This window comes from Falco biarmicus, chromosome 17 (assembly GCF_023638135.1).
Source record: "Falco biarmicus isolate bFalBia1 chromosome 17, bFalBia1.pri, whole genome shotgun sequence".
In the NCBI taxonomy this organism is placed as follows: Eukaryota; Metazoa; Chordata; class Aves; order Falconiformes; family Falconidae; genus Falco; species Falco biarmicus.
In genome coordinates, this window is record NC_079304.1 from 4,255,975 (window position 1) to 4,275,636 (window position 19,662).

Sequence of the window (19,662 nt, forward strand, 5' to 3'; positions counted from 1 at the left end):
ACCATTCCCCTCGAGGGAGGGGGGCAATAGGGTGAGGGAGAGCCCATTCCCCTCAGGGAGGGGGGTCAGTGGGGGGGGGTCAGTGGGGTGAGGGAGAGCCCATTCTCCTCGGGGAGGGGGGGTCAGTGGGGTGAGGGAAACACCATTCCCGGGGGGCGGGGGGGTGTTTGTGTCAGTGGGGTGAGGGAGAGACCACTCTCCGCTGGGGGGGGGGGGGGGAAGGTCAGTGAGGTGAGGGAGAGACCATTCTCCCCTGGGGGGGAGCTGACCGTTGGGCTGGGGAAGGGGGGGCTGTCCGTGGGGCTGGGAGGGACCATTCCCCACGGGGGACGAGGGTGTCCATGGGGCACCTGGGCCTGACCCCATAGCCCAGCCCCACAGCCCCCCGCTGCCCCTCCAGGTGCCCAGTCCCCCCTGCCCGCCCCCCCCCCCCAGGCAGTCACCCCCCAGCTACGGCTCTCAGGACCCCCCAGCCCCCCGCCCCCCCCCCCAGGCTGTCACCCCCCCAGCCACATCTCTCAGGACCCCCCAGACCCCCAAAGCCGCTCCAGCCTCTCTGTACAGCCGTTTATTGCAGGCGGGGGGCTCTGCTCGAAGGGCACAGGAGCTGGGGGAGGCCCCACACCCCGCCAGCACCCGGGGGTCCCAGCCCCACAGCCTGCCCCAGCAGCTGGGGGGGGGGCACAAGGCCTCACGCACCCCCTGGGGGGGCTGGCTGGGGCCGGGACCCCTGGCAGTGAGGCGGGGGTCCTGGCAGGGCATGGCAGGGCACACGAAGCGCAGGCAGGGCAGGGGGGGCTGGGGGGGGCACGGACGAAGCTGCTGCGGCCGGGGGGCGGTGGGTGCCCAGTGCCGGCTAACTGGTGCCCAGCGGGAAGGTGGGCGCATGGCGCTCGGGGCCGGGGGGCGCGAAGCCAACGTGTCGCCGCTCTGGGGACAGACAAGGTCACGCGTGGGACCCCACGGGCACCGGGGCTGCCGGGGAGGGGGGGGGGATGCCCCGCGTACCCCCGCTGCCACCCTCCTCCTGCTCCCGTCCCGGCTCCTCCTCGTCACCCTCCGCTCCCTCGGGATCCTCCGGGATCTCCGACACCGTCAGGGATTTCAGGGCCTCGCCGCGCTCCTCCAGCCCGCCGGCGAAGGACACCTTCTGCCCGCCTGCGGGACACGAGGACAGGGGACACCCACACCACCCCCCCCGGCGCCGGGGTGACCCCCTGGGACAGGGGGCTGCAGCGGGGGGTGGGCAGGCCGGGCCCCTTGTCCTTCCCGGCCCTCTGCCATCCTTGTCCCCATTGTCCCCAGCCCCCTGCCATACCTGCTGCTCCACCATCCTTGTCCCACACTTTCCCCAGCCCCCCACCACCCCTGGCCCCCTGCTGTCCCCAGCCCCCCGTCATCCTTGGCCCCTACCATGCCTGGCCCCCTGCCATCGTTGTCCCCCACTGTCCCTCACCCTACACCATCCTTGTTCCCCGCCATCCTTGTCCCCTGCCATCCCTGTCCCTCCACTATCCTTGTCCCCCACTGTCCCCAGCTGCCACCATCCCCGTCCCTCCAACATCCTTGACCCCCACCACCCCCGGCCCCCCACCATCCTTGTCCCTCACCATCCCCATCCCCCCACCATCCTTGTCACCTCCATCCCCGTCCCTCCACCATCCTTGTCCCCCACCACCCCTGGCCCCCCACCATCCTTGCCCCTAACCACCCCCATCCCCCCACCATCCTTGTCACCCACCATCCCCAGCCCCCCACCATCCCCAGCCCCTCACCATCCTTGTCACCTCCATCCCCATCCCTCCACCATCCTTGTCCCCCACCATCCCCATCCCCCCACCATCCTTGTCACTCCACATCCCCATCTCTACACCATCCCTGTCACCCACCATCCCCAGCCCCGCACCATCCCCAGCCCCTCACCATCCTTGTCACCTCCATCCCCATCCCCCCACCATCCTTGTCACCCACCATCCCCATCCCTCCACCATCCCTGTCCCCAGCCATCCCTGTCCCCTGCCACCCCTGTCCCCACCCCGTTACCTTTCCGCTTGTGCGCCTTGGGGCCGGCGGGGAAGAAGCTCCGCTCGGCTCTGCCCTGGCTCCCCGGGGCTTCTCGGCCGGGTGGCGATGAGGAGGGGGAGAGGAAGGCACCGGTGGCACCCCGGCACCACCAGAGCTGGCAGCCACCGGTCTGCTGAGCGGCCGGGGGTCTGGCTGGCCCCAGTGAGGGACGGGGATGCTGCCCAGTGGGGGGACATGGTGGCCCCCACAGGCCCTGCTCGGTCCCCGGGGAGAATGCAGCCGGCCTGTCCCCCCCCACAGCACCCACCCTGTCCCCAAGGGCTACAGGGGGTGGTGGCACCCATCGCTGCACCTCGGGGCTCCAGCAGCCCTGTCCCAGTCTTCTTGTGTCCCCCAGCTCTGGCAATCGGGTTCCCATGTCCCTTGGGCTCCAGCATCCTTATCCCCATGTCCCTTGGGCTCCAGCAGCACTGTCCCCATGTCCCCTAGACTCTGGCAGCCCCATCCCCATGTTGCCATGTCCCCCCAGGCTCCAGCAATCCTGTCCTCATGTCGTCCCCTGGACTCTGGCAGCCCCATCCCCATGTCCCCGTGTCCCCCAAGGCTCTGGCAGCCCTGTCCCCCTCACCAGTCTCGAGGGTGCTGTCGGGGTCGCAGGCGTGGGACAGCTCGTGCTCCCCGTCATCGGCCTCCCCGTCGGAGCTGTCCCCCCCCACCAGGCCACTCTCCAGGTGGGACTGCACGATTGCGCTGCACCGCTGGGGAGGTACCAGCATCAGGACCCCACTCTGAGCACTGGGAGCACTGGGGTCTTGCCACAGAGCCACGTGGCACCAGGAGAAGCGTGGGGGGTCCCGGGTGCCCCCAGCCCACCCCACACAGCCCCCGTGCCTCCCCGTGCCTCAGTTTCCCCCTTCAGATGTGCCAGCTGGTACCTTTGAGCGAGGGTGGTGTGTAGGCACACGGGTTGGTCCTCTTTGGTTTCAGCAGGCAGCCCTCACCGGAGGCACGCTGCAGGGGAGAGCAGCATCGGGGCTGGGGTCCCGGCATCCCCCCACAGCCTCCGGGGAGCTGGGACCCCCCCTGGGGAGGTGGGTGCTGTGACAGGGGTCTTGCAGTTGGGAGCCCAGGATGAGGATGCTGCGATGGGGGTCCTGCAATGGGGACCTAAGGCTGACCACCCCCCGCTGATGAGGACCCTGCCATGGACATGCAGCGCTGGGGACCCCGCTGTGGGGATGCAGCATTGGGGACCCCACCACGGGGATGCATTGTTGGAGAACCCGCCATGGGGATCCAGCACTGGGGACCCCACAGTGGGGATCCTGCCATGGGGATGCAACATTGGGGACCCCACAATGGGGACCCTGCCATGGAGATGCAGCATTGGGAACCCCCATGGTGGGGCCCTGCCATGGGGATGTAGCATTGGGGACCCCCATGGTGGGGACCCCCACCATGGAGGGGTGTTGTTGGGGACCCTGCCGTGGGGATCCAGCACTGGGGACCTCATGATGGGGACCCCGTCATGGAGTTGCAGCACTGGGGACCCTACAATGGGGACCCCGCCACAGGGATGCAGCACTGGGGTCCTTATGATGGGGACCCCGCCATGGAGATGTAGCGTTGGGGACCCCACAATGGGGACCCCGCAACAGGGATGCAGCACTGGGGACCTCATGATGGGGACCCCGCCATGGAGTTGCAGCATTGGGGACCCCATGATGGGGACCCTGCCATGTGGATTGGTTCCTGGGGACCCCGCCACAGGGATCCAGTGCTGGGGACCCCACAATGAGGACCCTGCCATGGGGATCCATCCCTGGGGACTCCACCATGGGGATCCAGCATTGGGGACCCCACAGTGGGGATGTGGCGTTAGGGACCCTGGTGTGGTGTCCCCGTGATGGTCACGAGGTGGTTGGCACCACGGCCAAACCCCACAGCCTGGCTTGGCTCCATGTCCCCATCCCCGTCTCCGTCCCCACGGTGCTGGCGCCGTGTGCCCGTGCCGGGCAGGAACCGATAAGCGCCAGGGCCAGGCTGGGATGGGGCGGCAGGCGCCTGGGCTGGGTCCCGATAACCCCCGGTGCCCCGGGAGCCACGGGACAGGGGAGTGGGGCTGCCCCGGGGGTCTTGGTGCCCACTCACCTGGTAGGGCAGGGACTCGTCCTCTGGGTCAGCAGCACCAGGGAGACAGGGGTGAGTGGGACGGGGCTGCCGGCACCCGGCAGAGCCCCCGGCAAGTCCCTGCCCACCCCAGCCCCCCACTCCAGGGGGTTACCCTGCCTGCCACAACATCCCCTTCCGCCACTGTGTCCCCTCCCTGCCACCCCATTCTTTATGTGACACCCTGTCCCCTCCCTGCCTCCATGTCCCATCCCAGACACCCCATAGCACAAGTGACACCGCATCCCAGTCTGCCACCATGTCCCATCCCGGGCATCCCATAGCACAAGTGACACCACATCCCACCCTGCCACCACGTCCCATCCTGGGCATCCCATAGCATAGGTGACACTGCAGACATCCCACAGCACAGGTGACACCACATCCCACCCTGAAATCATGTCCCCCCCGCTACCATGTCCCATCCCAGGCATCCCATAGCATAGGTGACACCGCATCCCACGCTGCCATCACGTCCCCTCCCTGCCACCATGTCCCATCCCAGGCATCCCATAGCACAAGTGACACTGCAGACATCCCATAGCACAGGTGACGCTGCAGACATCCCATAGCACAGGTGACACCACATGCCACCCTGAAACTATGTCCCCCCTGCTACAATGTCGCATCCCAGGCATCTCATAGCACAGGTGACACTGCATCCACCATGTCCCCCCCCCCTACTATGTCCCATCCCAGACATCCCATAGCACAGGTGACACCACATCCACCATGTCCCCTCCCTGCCACCATGTCCCATCCCAGACATCCCACAGCATAGGTGACACCGCATCCCACCCTGCCACCATGTCCCATCCCATAGCATAGGTGACACAACAGACATCCCATAGCACAGGTGACACCACATCCCACCCTGCCACCACGTCCCATCCCAGACAACCCATCCCATGCTTGCCACCACATCCCATCCCTGCCACCACAGCCCATTGGTGACACCACGTCCCACCCCTGTCACCACCTCTCGCCCCTGGCCCAGACATCCCCTGCCACCACGTCCCTGTGTCCCATTCCCAGCCGGTGCCGGTCTCACCTGGGGAGGAATGCTCGGAGAGCTGGAAGAGCATGGCCGGCGTGGGCCTCCGCCGGCGGATCTGGGGCACAGCGGGGTGTCACCAGCTGGGGACACCAGGGGTCCCCCCGTCCCCTGCCATGCGCCCCAGGACGAGGCCCCCTGCACATGCCTGCACGTGTGTGAGCGTGTGTATGCGTGTGAGCGTGGGTGCGGGCAGGGAGCGTGTGGGGCCACATACCCCCCTGGCACGGGGGGAGCACCCAGCCCTGGCTGGGGCGGGTGTCCCCAGGGTGAGGGTCCCCACCAACCCAGTGCCACTGAAGGATGCAGTGCCCCGCAGAGGGGCCACAGTCCCGTCCCAGCATCCCTGTGATGTCCCCAGTGCCCCCAAACCCCATGAGACCTCCAGCTCCTGCCTGGCCCCTCTGTGAGGGGTCTGGGTCCAGCGTGTGCTGGGGACGTCCCCTTGGGCCAGGCACAACTGGCTGGGGGTGGCTGCACTGTCCCCTCCGTCCCATCCCTTCCCTCCTGCCCTCCTGTCCCATCCCTGTCCCTGTCCTCCGGCACTACTCTCCCTCTGCCGGACCGCAGCTCACACAGGGACCTTGGAGCTCCCTCCTCCTGTCCCCATCTCTCCCCTGTCCCATCCTGTGCCCCCCATCCAGTCCTGTCCCCACTGTCCCTCCCGTCCCATGCCCTGTCCCCCTCTGATCCCCCTTGTCCTGCTTTCCCAGTCCCATCCTGTCCCTCCTGTTCCCTCCATCCCCCATCCTGTCCCGTCCCATCCACCTTGTCCCATCCCATCCCTCCTGTCCCCTCTGTCCCTTCCATCCCATGCCTTGTCCCCTCCAATCCCCCTTGTCCTACTCTCCCAGTCCCATTCCCTCCCTCCTGTCCCCTCTGTCCCCCATCCTGTCCCCTCTCATCCCCCTTGTCCAGCTCTCCCAGTTCCACCCCATCCCTCCTATCCCACTCTGTCCCCATCCCGTCCCATCTGTCCCCATCCCTCCCGCAGGACCCAGCTCACATCAGCACCCTTGGGGGTCTCCCATCTCTCCCGCTCATGCCGGGGGTCCCTTGTCACAGCGCTGGGTGACAGGGGACCCCCGGCATGACCCCGGACCCTGACGGCCACCCTCACCATCTCAACGGCGCGGGGGTCCAGCTGGCTGGGGGGGGCTGGCACCGAGAACTGGATCTTCTTGCGGTCCTTGGGGTCCATGGCCTCGACCGAGTGTCACCGCCACTGCCGGAGGGGGGTCTCTGCCGCCGGTGCCCACCGCGCGGAGTTTGGTGGCACCCGGGGCTCGGTACGGCGAGGACTGAACGCGGCGGGAGGTGGGGAAGGCAGAGCCGGTGAGGAGGAGGAGGAGGAGGAGGAGGAAGGAGAGGGAGGGAGGACACATCTCCTACCAGGCGCTGAATTATTCATCCCCCGGGGCAGGGGGGCTGAGGCCGGTAATGAGCCCTTGAGGAGCCCCCCCAGGGGGTTCAGCCAAGCCGTGGGGGGCCCTTAACCCCTTCCCTGCCAGGGGGGTGTCCTCTGGCTGCCAGGGCCGGTTGGGATGGGACGGGAACGGGGGCCTCCACCGGAGTCCCCATCCCTCGTGCCTCAGTTTCCCCGCAGAGCCGTGGGCTGGGCGGGCAGGGGCACGGCCACTCGTCCTCAGGGGGGTCATGGGAAAAGCCCCCCCTGGCTGCTCCGTGCCACATGGGGGGACAGCACGGACGGGATCTCCCGGGGGATACAGCCAGGGGACATCCCCAGGGACACAGGACCACCAAAACACCCCATCCAGGTGCCAGGGCTCCAGCTCCAGCCGGGGGTGCTGGGGGCAGGGGGCTGTGCCCCCCCCTCCGGCTGTGCCTGGCTGCCCCAGCTCTGCCCCAGCTCTCGGTGGTTTTCCCGGTGGAAAATTCCACCAAACCCAAAGTTTGCCCCCAGAGCAGTAGGGGCTCGGGGCCCCCAGGCACAGCCTCATCCCAGGCACGGCTCAGCACCGGTGCTGCACGTGTCAGGCTGTGCCACGGTCCTGCCGGGAGGGACACCGGACTGAGGGCATCTCTCCTGGCCCACCGGTGGGTCCCCGTGCAGGGGGACAGCGGGGTCACCAGCAGCCAGAGTCACGGGGTGGCCTGGCGAGGTGACAGAGCTTGGGCGGTGGCATTGGCGTGGAGGAAGCCACTTGTGGGGAGGGAGAAGGAAGGGGGAGCCGGGAGCTGGCTCCGGCCCCCGGATCTCCCGGTGCTCCAACGGCTGCGGGTGGCCGCGGGCCAGCAGCCGCCGCTCCAGCAAAATATTTACCCGAGTGGCACCGTGCCATGGACCAGCCTCCCGCCCGCCGGGCCCCACGCGGCAGAGACGGCAAAGCCCGGCTCTGCGTGGCAAAGCGTGGTTCTGCATGGCAAAGCGTGGCAAACCATAGCTCTGTGTGTCAAAGCAAAACGTGGTTCTGCATGGCAAGGCTCGGCTCTGCATGGCAAAGCTGGGCTCTGTGTGGCAAAGCATGGTTCTGCATGGCAGAGCCGGGCTCTGCATGGCAAAGCATGGCAAACCATAGCTCTGTGTGTCAAAGCAAAACGTGGTTCTGCATGGCAAGGCTCAGCTCTGCATGGCAAAGCTGGGCTCTGTGTGGCAAAGCATGGTTCTGCATGGCAGAGCCGGGCTCTGCATGGCAAAGCGTGGTTCTGCATGGCAAAGATCGGCTCTGCATGGCAAAGCGTGGCAAACCATAGCTCTGTGTGGCAAAGCTCAGCTCCGTGCAGCAAAATGTGGTTCTGCATGGCAAAGCTGGGCTCTGTGTGGCAAAGCTTGGCTCTGCACAGCAAAGCATGGCTCTGCATGGCAAAGATCGGCTCTGCACGGCAAAGTGTGGCAAACCATAGCTCTGTGTGGCAAAGCTGGGCGCTGTGTGGCAAAGCTCAGCTCTGCACGGCAAAGCGTGGTTCTGCATGGCAAAGCCCGGCTCTGAGTGGCCAAGCGTGCCCACGCCAGGCTCTGCGAGGCTGACCTTGGCCTTGTGGCACAGTACAGCCCCAGGTGGCAGTGCCCACCGAGTGTGGGGACAGCCCGCGGATGGGCACCCACAGAGCCCATGTCCCTGTGGAAGGGGCTGGGGGGTTGAGCCGGGGGGACAGAGTGAGGGGTCCCTGGGTCACCCTGCGCCAAGGCTGGCCCTGTGCCGGGGGGCCCTGAGCATCGTCCCCATCCCCGTTCCCGTGTGGGACCGGAGTCATTATGGCAACAGGTTCCCAGGCTCCTTCCCGCTGCCGTTCCCGCTCCTCCCGCCCACGAAGACACCGTGTGAGGGGGTGGCCGGGCCCCCTCCCTGCGCTGCAACAGCACCCGCAGCCCCCTGGGATCAGCACGCACCGCCCCCGCCTGCACCCACGCAGGCTGCACCCACGGGTGGCACATGCGGCTTGGTGCAGGGGGGGACCGCACCAGGCCTGGCACCCGGCGCTGCTGGGGAGGGGGCATGGTGCCTGAGCCCCCTTCATCCCACTGGGGCTGGGAACACATGAGCCACACGCAGCCCCACTCCTTGATGGGTCAGCCCCATAGTGGCACCGTGGGCACCCAGGCTGTGCTGTGGTGGGCAAGGACTGTGCCGTACCCGTGCCATGCCATGCCGTGCCCATCCCCGTGCCGTGAGGCGGGGGCTGCAGCTCCGTGCAGCAGCAAATCCTCCCGCAGAGAAAGTAAAAATAGCAGCAGGTTCAGGGAAGCGGCGCTCGCCCGCCTCGCCCCCTGCCAGCGGGCACCGGCGAGGAGCGGGAGCCATCGTCCGCCGGCGGAGCAACGGCGGTGGGGGGCTGGACATGGCGGGGGCAGGGGGCTGTGGGGCTGGGGCGTCGTGGGGAGAGGGTGCCATGGGGGTGGGGAGCCATGGAGATTGGGCACCATGGGGATGGAGTGTCATGGGGATGGGGTGCCATGGGGATGGGGTGCCATGGGGATGGGGTGTCATGGGGATGGGGTGCCATGGGAATGGTGTGCCATGGGGATGGGGTGCCATGGGGATGGGGTGCCATGGGGGTGGGGAGCCATGGAGATTGGGCACCATGGGGATGGAGTGTCATGGGGATGGGGTGCCATGGGGATGGGGTGCCATGGGGATGGGGTGTCATGGGGATGGGGTGCCATGGGGATGGGGTGCCATGGGGATGGGGTGCCATGGGGATGAAATGCCATGGGGATGGGGTGTCATGGGGATGGGGTGCCATGGGGATGGGATGCCGTGGGGATGGGGTGCCGTGGGGATGGGGGTGCCATGGGGATGGGGTGCCATGGGGATGGGATGCCATGGGGATGGGGTGCCGTGGGGATGGGGTGCTTTGGGATGGGGTGCCATGGCAGGGGACGTGGTGCCATGGGGACAGGATGCCATGGGAATGGTGTGCCATGGGGATGGGGTGCCGTGGGAATGGGGTGCCATGGGAATGGTGTGCCATGGGGATGGGGTGCCGTGGGGATGGGGTGCCATGGGGATGGGATGCCATGGGGATGGGGTGCCGTGGGGATGGGGTGCTTTGGGATGGGGTGCCATGGCAGGGGACGTGGTGCCATGGGGACAGGATGCCATGGGAATGGTGTGCCGTGGGGATGGGGTGCCATGGGGATGGGGTGCCATGGCGGGGGACATGGTGCCACGGGGACAGGATGCCATGGGAATGGTGTGCCGTGGGGATGGGGTGCCATGGGGACGGGGAGCCGTGGGGATGGGTGCCATAGGAACAGGGCACTGTGGGGACAAGAGGACATGGGAACGCCTATTGCCCGGTCCAAAAGGTAAGTGTCGGGGGGCGGGGCCTGAGCGGGGGCGGGGCCAGGGCGGGGGCGGGGGGTGTCCGTGGGTGCCGAGCCCCCCCCAGCGCCCCTCACCCTGGTTCCCCCCCCCCGGACTCCTGGGTGCCCTGTGCGAGGGGGTGCCCGAGCCCCCCCACTCCCGGACCCACCGTGGGTGCAGCCCCCCGGGCACAGCCCCCCCGCCCCGAGCTCCAGCGGGGGCGGCCGAGTGGGGCCGGTGCCCCCCCCCCGGGCGCGGGGGAGGTGCCAGGAGTGGGAACACGCGTGGGAGCCCGTGGGGGCGGGGGCTTTAACCCCTTCCCTGCTGGGAGCCCCCCCCCAGTGACAAGCCCGTGGCGCTGCAGAGGGGAAGGGGCCCTGGGGGTGCCCCCCTCCCCAAATGGGACTGCATGGGGGCGGCTGAGGACCTGCCCCCCCCTCCGTGGCACCCCACTGTCCCGCTGCCAATGTCACTGCCCGGGGGGGGGGGGAGGGGGGGCGGAGACCTCTCCGTGCGATGGGGAAACGATATGGGCAGCGGAGGGGGCTGCAATTCCGTGTCCTCGGCGTGATGGGGGCTCCAACCCCAGCGCGGGGGGGGGGGAGGGGGGCTGCAACCCTGTATCCCTGGAAAGGGGGGGCTCCAATTCCTTATCCCTGGAAAAGGGGGGGCTCCAACCCCATATTGTAGGAAGGAGGGGGGCTGCAACACTGTGTCCCTGGAAGGGGGGGGACTACAACCCTATATCGTGGGAAAGTGGGGTGCTACAACCTCATGTCGTGGGAAAGCAGGGGGCTACAGCCCCACATCTCTGGAAAAGGGGGTCTCCAACTCCGTGTCATTGGAAAGGGGGGTCTTCAACCCTGTGTCCCTGGCAAGGGGGGCTCCAACCCCATATCGCTGGAAATGGGGGGGCTCCAACTCCATATCCCTGGCAATGGGGGGGCTCCAACCCTGGTGTGTGGAAGGAATGCGTCCCCCTACCCCTGTGGGCCCGGGCGCTTTGACCCCACACCCCGGCAGGACGGGGGGGCTGCTGTCCCCAGCAGGATGAGGGGACCCATCCCTACCCCCAGCAGGGTGGGCAGGGGGCTGTGCCCCCCCTGTCTCCCCTGGGCTGGGCCTGGTGCCGGTGCCCTCGCCAGCCCGGCCGTGCCCGTGGGTGCTGCGGCACGCTGCCGGCAGCTGCCACCCCCAGTGCGGCTGGCACGGCGGGGCACGGCGCTGGCACGGCCACCCCGGTGTTGGCACAACCAGGCCTGGGCATGGGCTCAAGGGCTTTGGCACCGGGTGGCCAGAGAGGAGCCGCGGCTGGAGCCGTCCTGGTTGGCAGCCACTGGCCACCAGCCCACGCCAAGCCACATGCCCATGCCCCGGGATGCTCCTGGCCAGGGTGGGACCAGGGTGGGCATCCCACCCGGACAGGGCATGAACCGGGGGGGGGGGCGGGGGGGCTGTGTGCATGGAGCCCAGTGCTGAGGTCTCCCTGCTACCCCCAGGAGGGTCTGATGGGTTAAAACCAGGGGGTGGGGGGGGGGTGGGGTGGGGACACGGGAGGGTCCAAGCCTGGAGTTCCTGAGGAGGCAGCGGGTGCAGGGGAGAGGCAGCTCGGGGGTGTCCCCATGCCGGGGGACAGCCGTGCCTCAGTTTACCCACCTGTAGCACGTACCCTCCCCAGTCGCCCCCTTCCCCAGGGGGGTGTGACCCCAGGGGACCCGACAGCCCATCCCGGTGCCCTGCCAGGGGGGGCTGCAGCTGGGGGGCCGCCAGCCCTGCTCCCCCCACCCCGTCCCCATCCATAAGACCCTCCTGGGGAGGGGGCCCGGAAGTTGCCCGACCGCCAGCACAGACCAGTTTGCTGCCTCTGTTCCCAGAAGAAAGAATAAAGTTAAAACATCTGTTAATTTATAAACCAATTTAACCATGACTGGTTAATAAATAGCTACCAGCTGCCAACCCCACCCGGGCGAGGGGCGCGGGAAGCCAGGGATGTGCAGCCACCCGGGCTTGCCCGAGCTCCCTGCAGCCCCCCCACCCTACTCACCTCCCACCCCAGTGGCAGTGTCACTTGTGCCCAGGGGGGGTCCCCAGGGGATTCAGATGCCCAGAGGGTCGGGGTTTGGTGGGGAGAGCCTGGTGCCCATGGGGAGGGGGGCACAGCCACAGCACCTGGCATGGGGGTCCCAGTAAAGGGGCTGTGGGGTGCAAATCTATAGGGGAGGGACATGCGTGTGAGTGTGGCCTGGCTGGGGATGGTGCCCCGGTGGGGGGCTCTGCTCGTGCTGGGGGGTGGGTATGTGGGGACACAGGTCCCTGCGGGTGGGGGCTGTCCTGTTTGGGTGGGTGGTGGGGTAATGGGAACAGGGGAGGGGGGCGCCTGGGGGTTACACGCATGTGTATGTGCACAGGTGTGTGCGTGCACGTGCCAAGGCTCTATGTGTGTGTGCATGTGCCGTGGCTGCACATGTGTGTGCGCACGGGTGGGTGGGTGTGTGCGCATGTGTGTCTGTATGTGCCAGGATGTACGTGTGTGTGTGTGTGCATGCATGTGTGTGCCAAGGATGTGCATGTGTGTGCGTGCATATGTGTGTCTATGCATGTGTGTGCCCAAGAGTGTGTGCATGTTTATGTGTGTGCCAGGGACATGCATGTGTGTGCATATGTGTGTGTGCAGGAGTATATGTGCATGCACATATGTGCCAGGGATACGGACGTGTGCGCACCCCTATGCGTATGCATGTGTGCATGCATGTGTGTGTGCAGGAATGGATGTGTGCTTGCATGTATGTGCCGGGGATGTGCATGTGTGTGCACAGGAGTGTGTGTGTGCATGCATGTGTGTGTGTGCACACGCACAGGAGCGTGCAGGGTGCATGTGCACATGTGTGCACAGACCCCACATGTGTCCCCACCCCAGTGGGGCCAGGGGGACTCCCAGTCTCTCCTTGGGGAGCTGCTGTCCCCATGGGGCCGGGGGCCGGTGACACATCCCTTGGCCTGTGCCGCGCGCCACGTGGAGCATCTTCACTGCACATGGATGCAGGACAGATGCGGCTGGAAAAGGGCCTGACCCTGGCGTTGCGGCGAAACCAGGGATGGCTGCGGCGAGGGAGCTGGATGGTGGGGTCCCCACTCCTGCACCCCCCAAACCCTGCTCCCAGCCCCTCTGTCCCCTCTCCCCTTCGGTGGCCGGAGGGTGCAGCAAGGTCGCAGTGCTGGGCACGAGCCCCTTCCCGGCCGCGCGCCCCGACACGTGTCGCAATAGTAATGTAATTTGTACGTTAACAATGGGCAGCTTGAGGTTTATATTTAATTACAACGTTTGCACCAACCTGAACTCACCCTTATTCATCAATAATGCATGGGTTTGTGTTTATCGCTGCTTAATTAATCTGTGCTTACGACAATTAAAGGCTTGCAAAATCCCCAAAGGTGGCGGCGGGGAGCGGCTGCGCGGTGCTGGCGTGGTGGTGGTGCCAACATGGTCGTGGTGCTGGCGTGGTGGCAGTGCTGGCGTGGCGGCAGTGGCCGGCAGGAGCTGGAGCAGCTGCAGAGCGGGGTGATCCCCTCCTCAGTCCCCGCATCCTTGGGGGCCTTCTCATGCCAGTCACCCCCCCGGGCGAGGGGAGAGCCCCCAGGCGCAGGGTGCTGCTGTGGGGAGCACCCTGCACCCCCTCCCCAGCAGGACCCCGCTCCCTGCCTCAGTTTCCCCAGGAGGAGACAACCGGGGCTACCGCAGCCACCGGGCTCGGAACCACCACGGACCCCCAGGCATCAACCTGGCACCCCCAAACCACCCGCATCCCTCCTCCCTGTTGCCCATTTTCTTCATTTTCCCTTTTCCCTGCCCCCTCCCACGTGCCAGGGCTGGGGGTGCAGGTGCCCCCCGAGCCGGGCAGCGTGGCCAGGCCGTGCCGTGCCAGCTCTGTGCCTTTAAACGCGGCACGGCGCGGCTGTCCCGGATCAGCCGGAGCGCCTATTAAAATTTTATGCGAAGTGTAAATGGGCCAGGTCTCCAGCTTCCCGCTCCCTCCGAATGATTTATTACTCGCAAATACCACAGAACTAATTAGTATAGTAATTAATTAATACGAATTTGCATATTTGCATGTGCAATTAGTGCAGTGGAGTGATTACTCTGAAAATGAGAAGTTGGGCTTGTCAGATGGTAGTGTGAACTGGAGTGGAAAAGCCTCGTGCAAATGAACCTGGGCGGCGGCGGCGGCGGGCACGCGGCGGCACGCGGCGACACCGGCCCCACGCCGTGCCACGCCGGGAGGGTGCGAGGCCCCACGCGTGGTGGTGGTGGTGGGGCTCAGCCCCGGGGACCCCCCAACCCCAGCCTGGCCCTGGGCCCCCGCCATGGGGACCGCTCCATCCCTCGGCCATCTCCATGGCGACTCACTGTGCCAGGCGCATCGCCATGGCAACAGGCCGGGCCACGCAGCCTCGCCATGGTGACTGTCGTCATCGGCGCCCTGTCGCCATGGAGACTCCCCCCCCCCCCCAAATCCATTCCCTGCCGGGCCCCCCCTCCCCAGCCCTCCATGGCACAGGGTGTTGGCATCGGGGTGCTGCTCCCCAGGCTGGCGGTCCCCAAAGCCACCCAGGATGCAGGACGGGGGTCCCCGAGGTCCCCAGGGGTGGGAGGCCACCAGCACTCCGACATGGAGGCGAGGGTCCCAGGGGTCCCCCCAGCACCCTGTAACAGGCTGGAAGAGCCAAGCCCCACGATGGCAACACCAGGCTGGATCCGCTCCTAAGGGCTGGTGGCCCGAGCCCCCCCACATGATGGGAGTCTGGCACCCCCCACTCCCCAGGCCTGAATCAGCCCTTTGCCAGCGTCCCCAGTGCCACTCCGGTCCCCCCTCACCCGCAGCCCCTGTGCCACCCATCCTGCTGAGGCCTGACACCACTCGGTGCATTTCTGGGAGGGCCACTGGCCACCTCTCCCCACCTCTGGGGGGGCAGCGCAGAGGGGTGGGGGGCGATGGGGGGTGCACGTGGCAGCGGACAGTCCCCGCCACTGCCCCCACCACACATCCCTCGCCATCACGCCCTGCCGGCTCCCTGAAATGGGCCCAAGCGGACGCCATCTGCCGCGGGGGGGCCGGGGGCCATTGCCAACAGCGCTCGTTCATCCGCACCGTGCCCATGCCGGTGGCACCGCCGGCTCCGTGCTGGCCCCCTGTGCCCCTTGTGCCCCCCGCTTTGACCCAGCCAGGGCAGCCACGGGGAGGGGGGGGGGGGGGCGATGCTGTGGCCGCAGGGGTTCTCCTGTCTGCTCCCGTGGCCTTGTGACATCACAGTCCAGCGGCTGCAATGTCACAGCACGTTGTGACCTCACCAGAGCAGCCCTATGACCTCAGCAGCAGCCAGCCGGTGGTCCCGGGCTGGGGTCCCCCTCTCCCAGCCTCACCACTGTCCCCAGGGGGCATCTGACCCCACCGGGGGCAGACCCAGCACCCACGGGTTGACAAAGGAGCACGGAGGGGTGGGACATGGGTTCCCTGGGGCCACCAGCCCCCCCCCACCCCGGGACCCCTGTCCCCATCCCCGCACACAGCCACTGCTCCGGCAGTTTCCCGCTGGCCAATTCCCAGGGTGTCGTTTCCCTGATTAACAGCCTGTGTCTTAAAAACCGCTGCCAGGTCCTGTGTATGGCAGTGCCGGGGGCAGGGTGGGGGCGGGCAGGTGGGGGTCCGGCTGCCCCAGGGGCAGGATCCAGCCGGGGAGGGGGTGAAGCAGCCACCCCCAGTGACGGGGGCTTCGCTGGGCACCAGCACCATAGCCCCCCAGCAGGCACAGCATCTCCCTGGCTTTCCTGAGCAAAAGAAGAGGGGGGTCGCTAAAAGCCCCCCTGATCCCAGCTGAGTCAGGGCCCACCCTTTTTCTCCCTCTGTGCCTCAGTTTCCCTCCACCATCATCTTTCTCCTCCCAGGCTCCCCAGCCCACCCATGACCCCACAGTCCCCATTGCAGGGACCTTTAGAGACACGAGGACGGGCAGGGCACTGATACCCCCATCCCCACCCCTCGGAGACCCCCACCCACAGATGGGGCCCTGCTCACCCGGTGACTGGAAGATGCCCAGGGATGGGTCCCACGAGGGAGAGCTGCACCGAGGGACTGGGCCCGGGGCCACTTCATCCCCGAAGGCAGCAGGGACAGGGATGGGGACAGGGATGCGCTCCTGCCGCTCTCCTCCCCTCGCTGACATTCCCCGGCGGTGGCTCCGTTAGCGCATCCATCTCTTCCCAGCCTTCACCTCCCAGAAATATTGCAGCGCGGAGCCGACTCCATCTGGCAGCACGGCCCCCGCCTCCCCCCCGCCACCGCTCACGGGGGGACGCTGAGCCGGCTCCTCTGCTCCAGCCCAGACGCCTCAGCCCCCCACCAAGGGGGGACGGGGACCCCACTGGTGAGGTGGCCAGCTCGGATGCCCCCCATCCCATGGCGGGGTGCGATGCCATGGCCTCGCCGAGGCAGCCGGCTGCGGTGCCGTGCAATGACCCCACGCTGGCAATGCCGCAGCTGGCTGAGCCCCGGCAAACTCACCCCGTGCGGGACCCCCGGGAGCCAGCCCAGGCCCAGGTGGCTCCCAGCCGGGTCCCAGCACCACCCAGCACCCGGCTCCAAGCCCTGGCTCTGCCAGTGCCAACCCACTGCCGTGCCCCCACCGTGTCCCTCTGGATGCCACATGTCCCCAGCACCCACCTCCAGGACAAAGCTGCCACTGCTCCAGGCAGGGTCCCCATTGCCATCCGCCACCTTCCTGCTAGACGGAGGGGAAGGGACACGGAGGAGGAATTTTGCAGGAGGAAAGAGCTTCATGCACCAGCCAAAGGCCCTGCTGTGCCCGCCGGGCAGCGAGACCCCCAGGGACCCGGCTGGCGTGGCCAGGGACCGCAGTCAGCAGTGCTGGAAAAGCCAATCCCTGCACATGAGGACCAGGATGGGGACCAGAGCCCTGGGGTCACTGGGCCCAGCTCCCCCAGCCCTGACCTCCTGGGACAGCAGAACCCCCCCACACACACTCCCTGCACCCAAAGCACCAGCCCCCATCCCTTGCCCCTGCTGCCCCCGCTGTGCCCGGTCCTGCCTTCGCTCCAACCTCCCCGCTCCTGCCACCCAGGGTAGCCCTGCTTCCCCAGGGGCCAGATTCTGCTCACGCAGCCCCTGCGCCATGATGCTGGGAGCCCCACTCACCACCCTGGATGCACCCCCCTTGCCCCCAAAGGCACCCGGGGACCAGGATGGTGCTGTCCCTGCCCCACTCTGCCCTGTGCCATCACCAGCCATGGCAGAGGGGACAGCGGGGGGACACGGGGATCCCTGCTCCTGCCTGCACTGTGGGCCATGTCCCGGCACAGGCCGGCCAAGGGCCCCCGGCACCGCCCCGGCACAATGCAGCGGTTTGGGTTTTCATCTCCCTGCTCCCCTTTCATCTCCTCTCCCCGTTTCATGTCTCCACTTTCTTCTCCCTCCAAGCGCTGTGCATGCTGATGAGGCTCATGCCTGCGCCCACCCTTGCCGCTCGCCGGCTGCTAATTAGGCTGTAACGGATGCACTGGGCCAGGGGCTTATGGCTTCCCCCTGTCCCCATCCCTGTCCCCATCCCTGTCCCCACACGGGCCAGCCTGCCCGCTCACACCGTGGCATCTTCTCGGCTTTGGGCAGCCCCGGTGCCCGCGGGGGTCCCCCATGGGCTGCCACCCCAGTGCCAGGAGCTGCCTGCTTCACTGCCCAGAGGCAGGGGGTGCAGCCAGGCTGGAGGGGGGTCATGTCCCCCACCGAGGGTGGGTGGTCCCCTGGCCTGGGAACCGAGGGCGACGCCGTGGGGACTTACCCAGAGCTGGCAGGCACGGGCAGCGCTGGTGTGCCGCGGGCACCGGGTGAAGGTGTGCTCCCCAGGCACGGTGATGCCCGCCTGGCACCAGCCTGCAAAATGAAGATGGCAGCAACAGCGGGAGCTGAATGGTGCTGCGGGGATGGAACGGCTGCGCTGTGCCAGAAGGCTGCCCGGGAATCGGTGCCCCGGCACAGCACCGGCACCGGCACGGCTGGGGTGGGCCCTGCCTCCCCGCGGGCCAGCTCCAGCCCAGGTGCCATCTGCTCGGCCGCAGCCATGAGTGACAGTCGGAGGGTTCGGCAGCGTGGGGGGGGGACGCTCGCTGCCGGTGGAGGCCCCTCTGTCACGTGCCAGCCCCGACACCTGCACCGGGGGAGCGGGTGCCGCCGCCGCCGCTGGCACAGCCCCGGCGGCCAGGCACGGCCAGCCCTTTGTCTGCACGTGGGCACAGCCCCGGCCACTGCTGCCACCGTGTCCCCGCCATGCCCACGCTGTGGCCGTGCCACCCTTGCCCGTGGCGCATGGCCAGCACGTGCCGGTGTGTAGCACCCTGCACCCACTGCCCCCACCCCTCGAGCCAGGCAGGTCCCGGCCCCCCCGAGCTTGCGGGGACCGAGGCGATCCAGGACACAGGGACATGCTGTGGCTCAGCCCTGATGGCTGCAGGGCACTGGGTGCTGGGCTCCTGGGGACACAACACACCCGTTACGGGCTCACTGCTGCTGCCCGCTGCCACCGGTGCACAGGCACGAGGGGAACGGCAGCAGCGATGTCTGGCCGTGGGGGGGGACGGATTGGGAGTCTGGGGGGTGTCGGGGTGCTGCCAGGCCGGGGCACAGGGCTATGGCAAGTGAGGAGGTGCCCAGCAGACAAAGGCCTCGCTGGTGGCACCGCGGCATGGCCGGGCCTCCTCCACCGCCACCGTGGGACTCGCATCCACAGAGGGGCTCGGACCCCATGTGTGTCAGGGAGGGCTCACGCGTGCATGTGTGTGCAAGCGTGTGCGTGTGTCTGTGTGCACATGTAGGAGAGTGCCGATGGCTGGCTGTGTCTGTGCACACCCGGCTGTGCCGCGGGGCTGCAAGGAGAGGCTGGCGCGGCTGCGTGGCCGAGGGGGTGCCAGCGGGGGCCATGGGGTGGTGGGCAGCCGGAGGGGCCATGTGCCACCCATGTGGGGACCCATGGCCCTGCAGTCACTGGCCCTGTCCAAACCCACACCTGCAGCCCCCTGCCCACACTGGTGCGGCCAAACCAGGCACGGCCGCCACCACCGCCTCCCCCAGGCCCTACCCAACCACAGCCCCCAGCCCACACCAGGCCCTCAGCACCGCAACCATCCCCACTCGGCTGGTGATTGAGGGTGGGGACGGACCTGGGCGAGCCGCCGCAGTCTTTTGCGGCGAGCCGCAGATGCCAGCTCCCGGCGAGGGTCCCCACGGTGTCTCCCCCCTCGCCCCAGTGCCCACCGGCCGCCCCCGACACGCTTGGCCCAGCCGGGATGGCCGGTCTCCCCCGTCGCCCTGCCGCTGGCTCCATTGTTCAGCCCGGCCCCGCCATCGCCTGCATCTCGCCCGGTTCCCATTTTGCGGCGTGTAGGCAGAGCTGTAGATTTGGAAAAAGGTTGGGGGTTTTTTTTTTTTTTTTTTGGTTTTTTTTTTTGAGTACAGAGTGACAGATGGCGAGTCCTCCTTCCCCAGAGAGACAAATCTCCCTGAATGCAAGCGCATGTCAATCATTAGCTCTCATGTGATAGCTCTCGCGCATGACGTGCCAACCATATGGCACTGGCAGCAG

The 19,662-nt window shown here is 67.4% G+C and overlaps 1 protein-coding gene across 1 annotated transcript; it reads right to left on the reverse strand.

The window, feature by feature from the left end:
- Nucleotides 1-565: 565 nt before the first annotated feature.
- On the reverse strand, nucleotides 566-6,581 carry PPP1R1B (protein phosphatase 1 regulatory inhibitor subunit 1B). The gene is given in 9 exon segments (XM_056362785.1): nucleotides 566-930; nucleotides 1,009-1,158; nucleotides 2,044-2,112; nucleotides 2,654-2,771; nucleotides 2,773-2,783; nucleotides 2,961-3,036; nucleotides 4,177-4,199; nucleotides 5,246-5,306; nucleotides 6,369-6,581. Coding segments are annotated over 9 exon segments (663 nt in total). The 5' UTR covers nucleotides 6,450-6,581; the 3' UTR covers nucleotides 566-856.
- Between the last annotated feature and the right edge of the window lie 13,081 nt (nucleotides 6,582-19,662).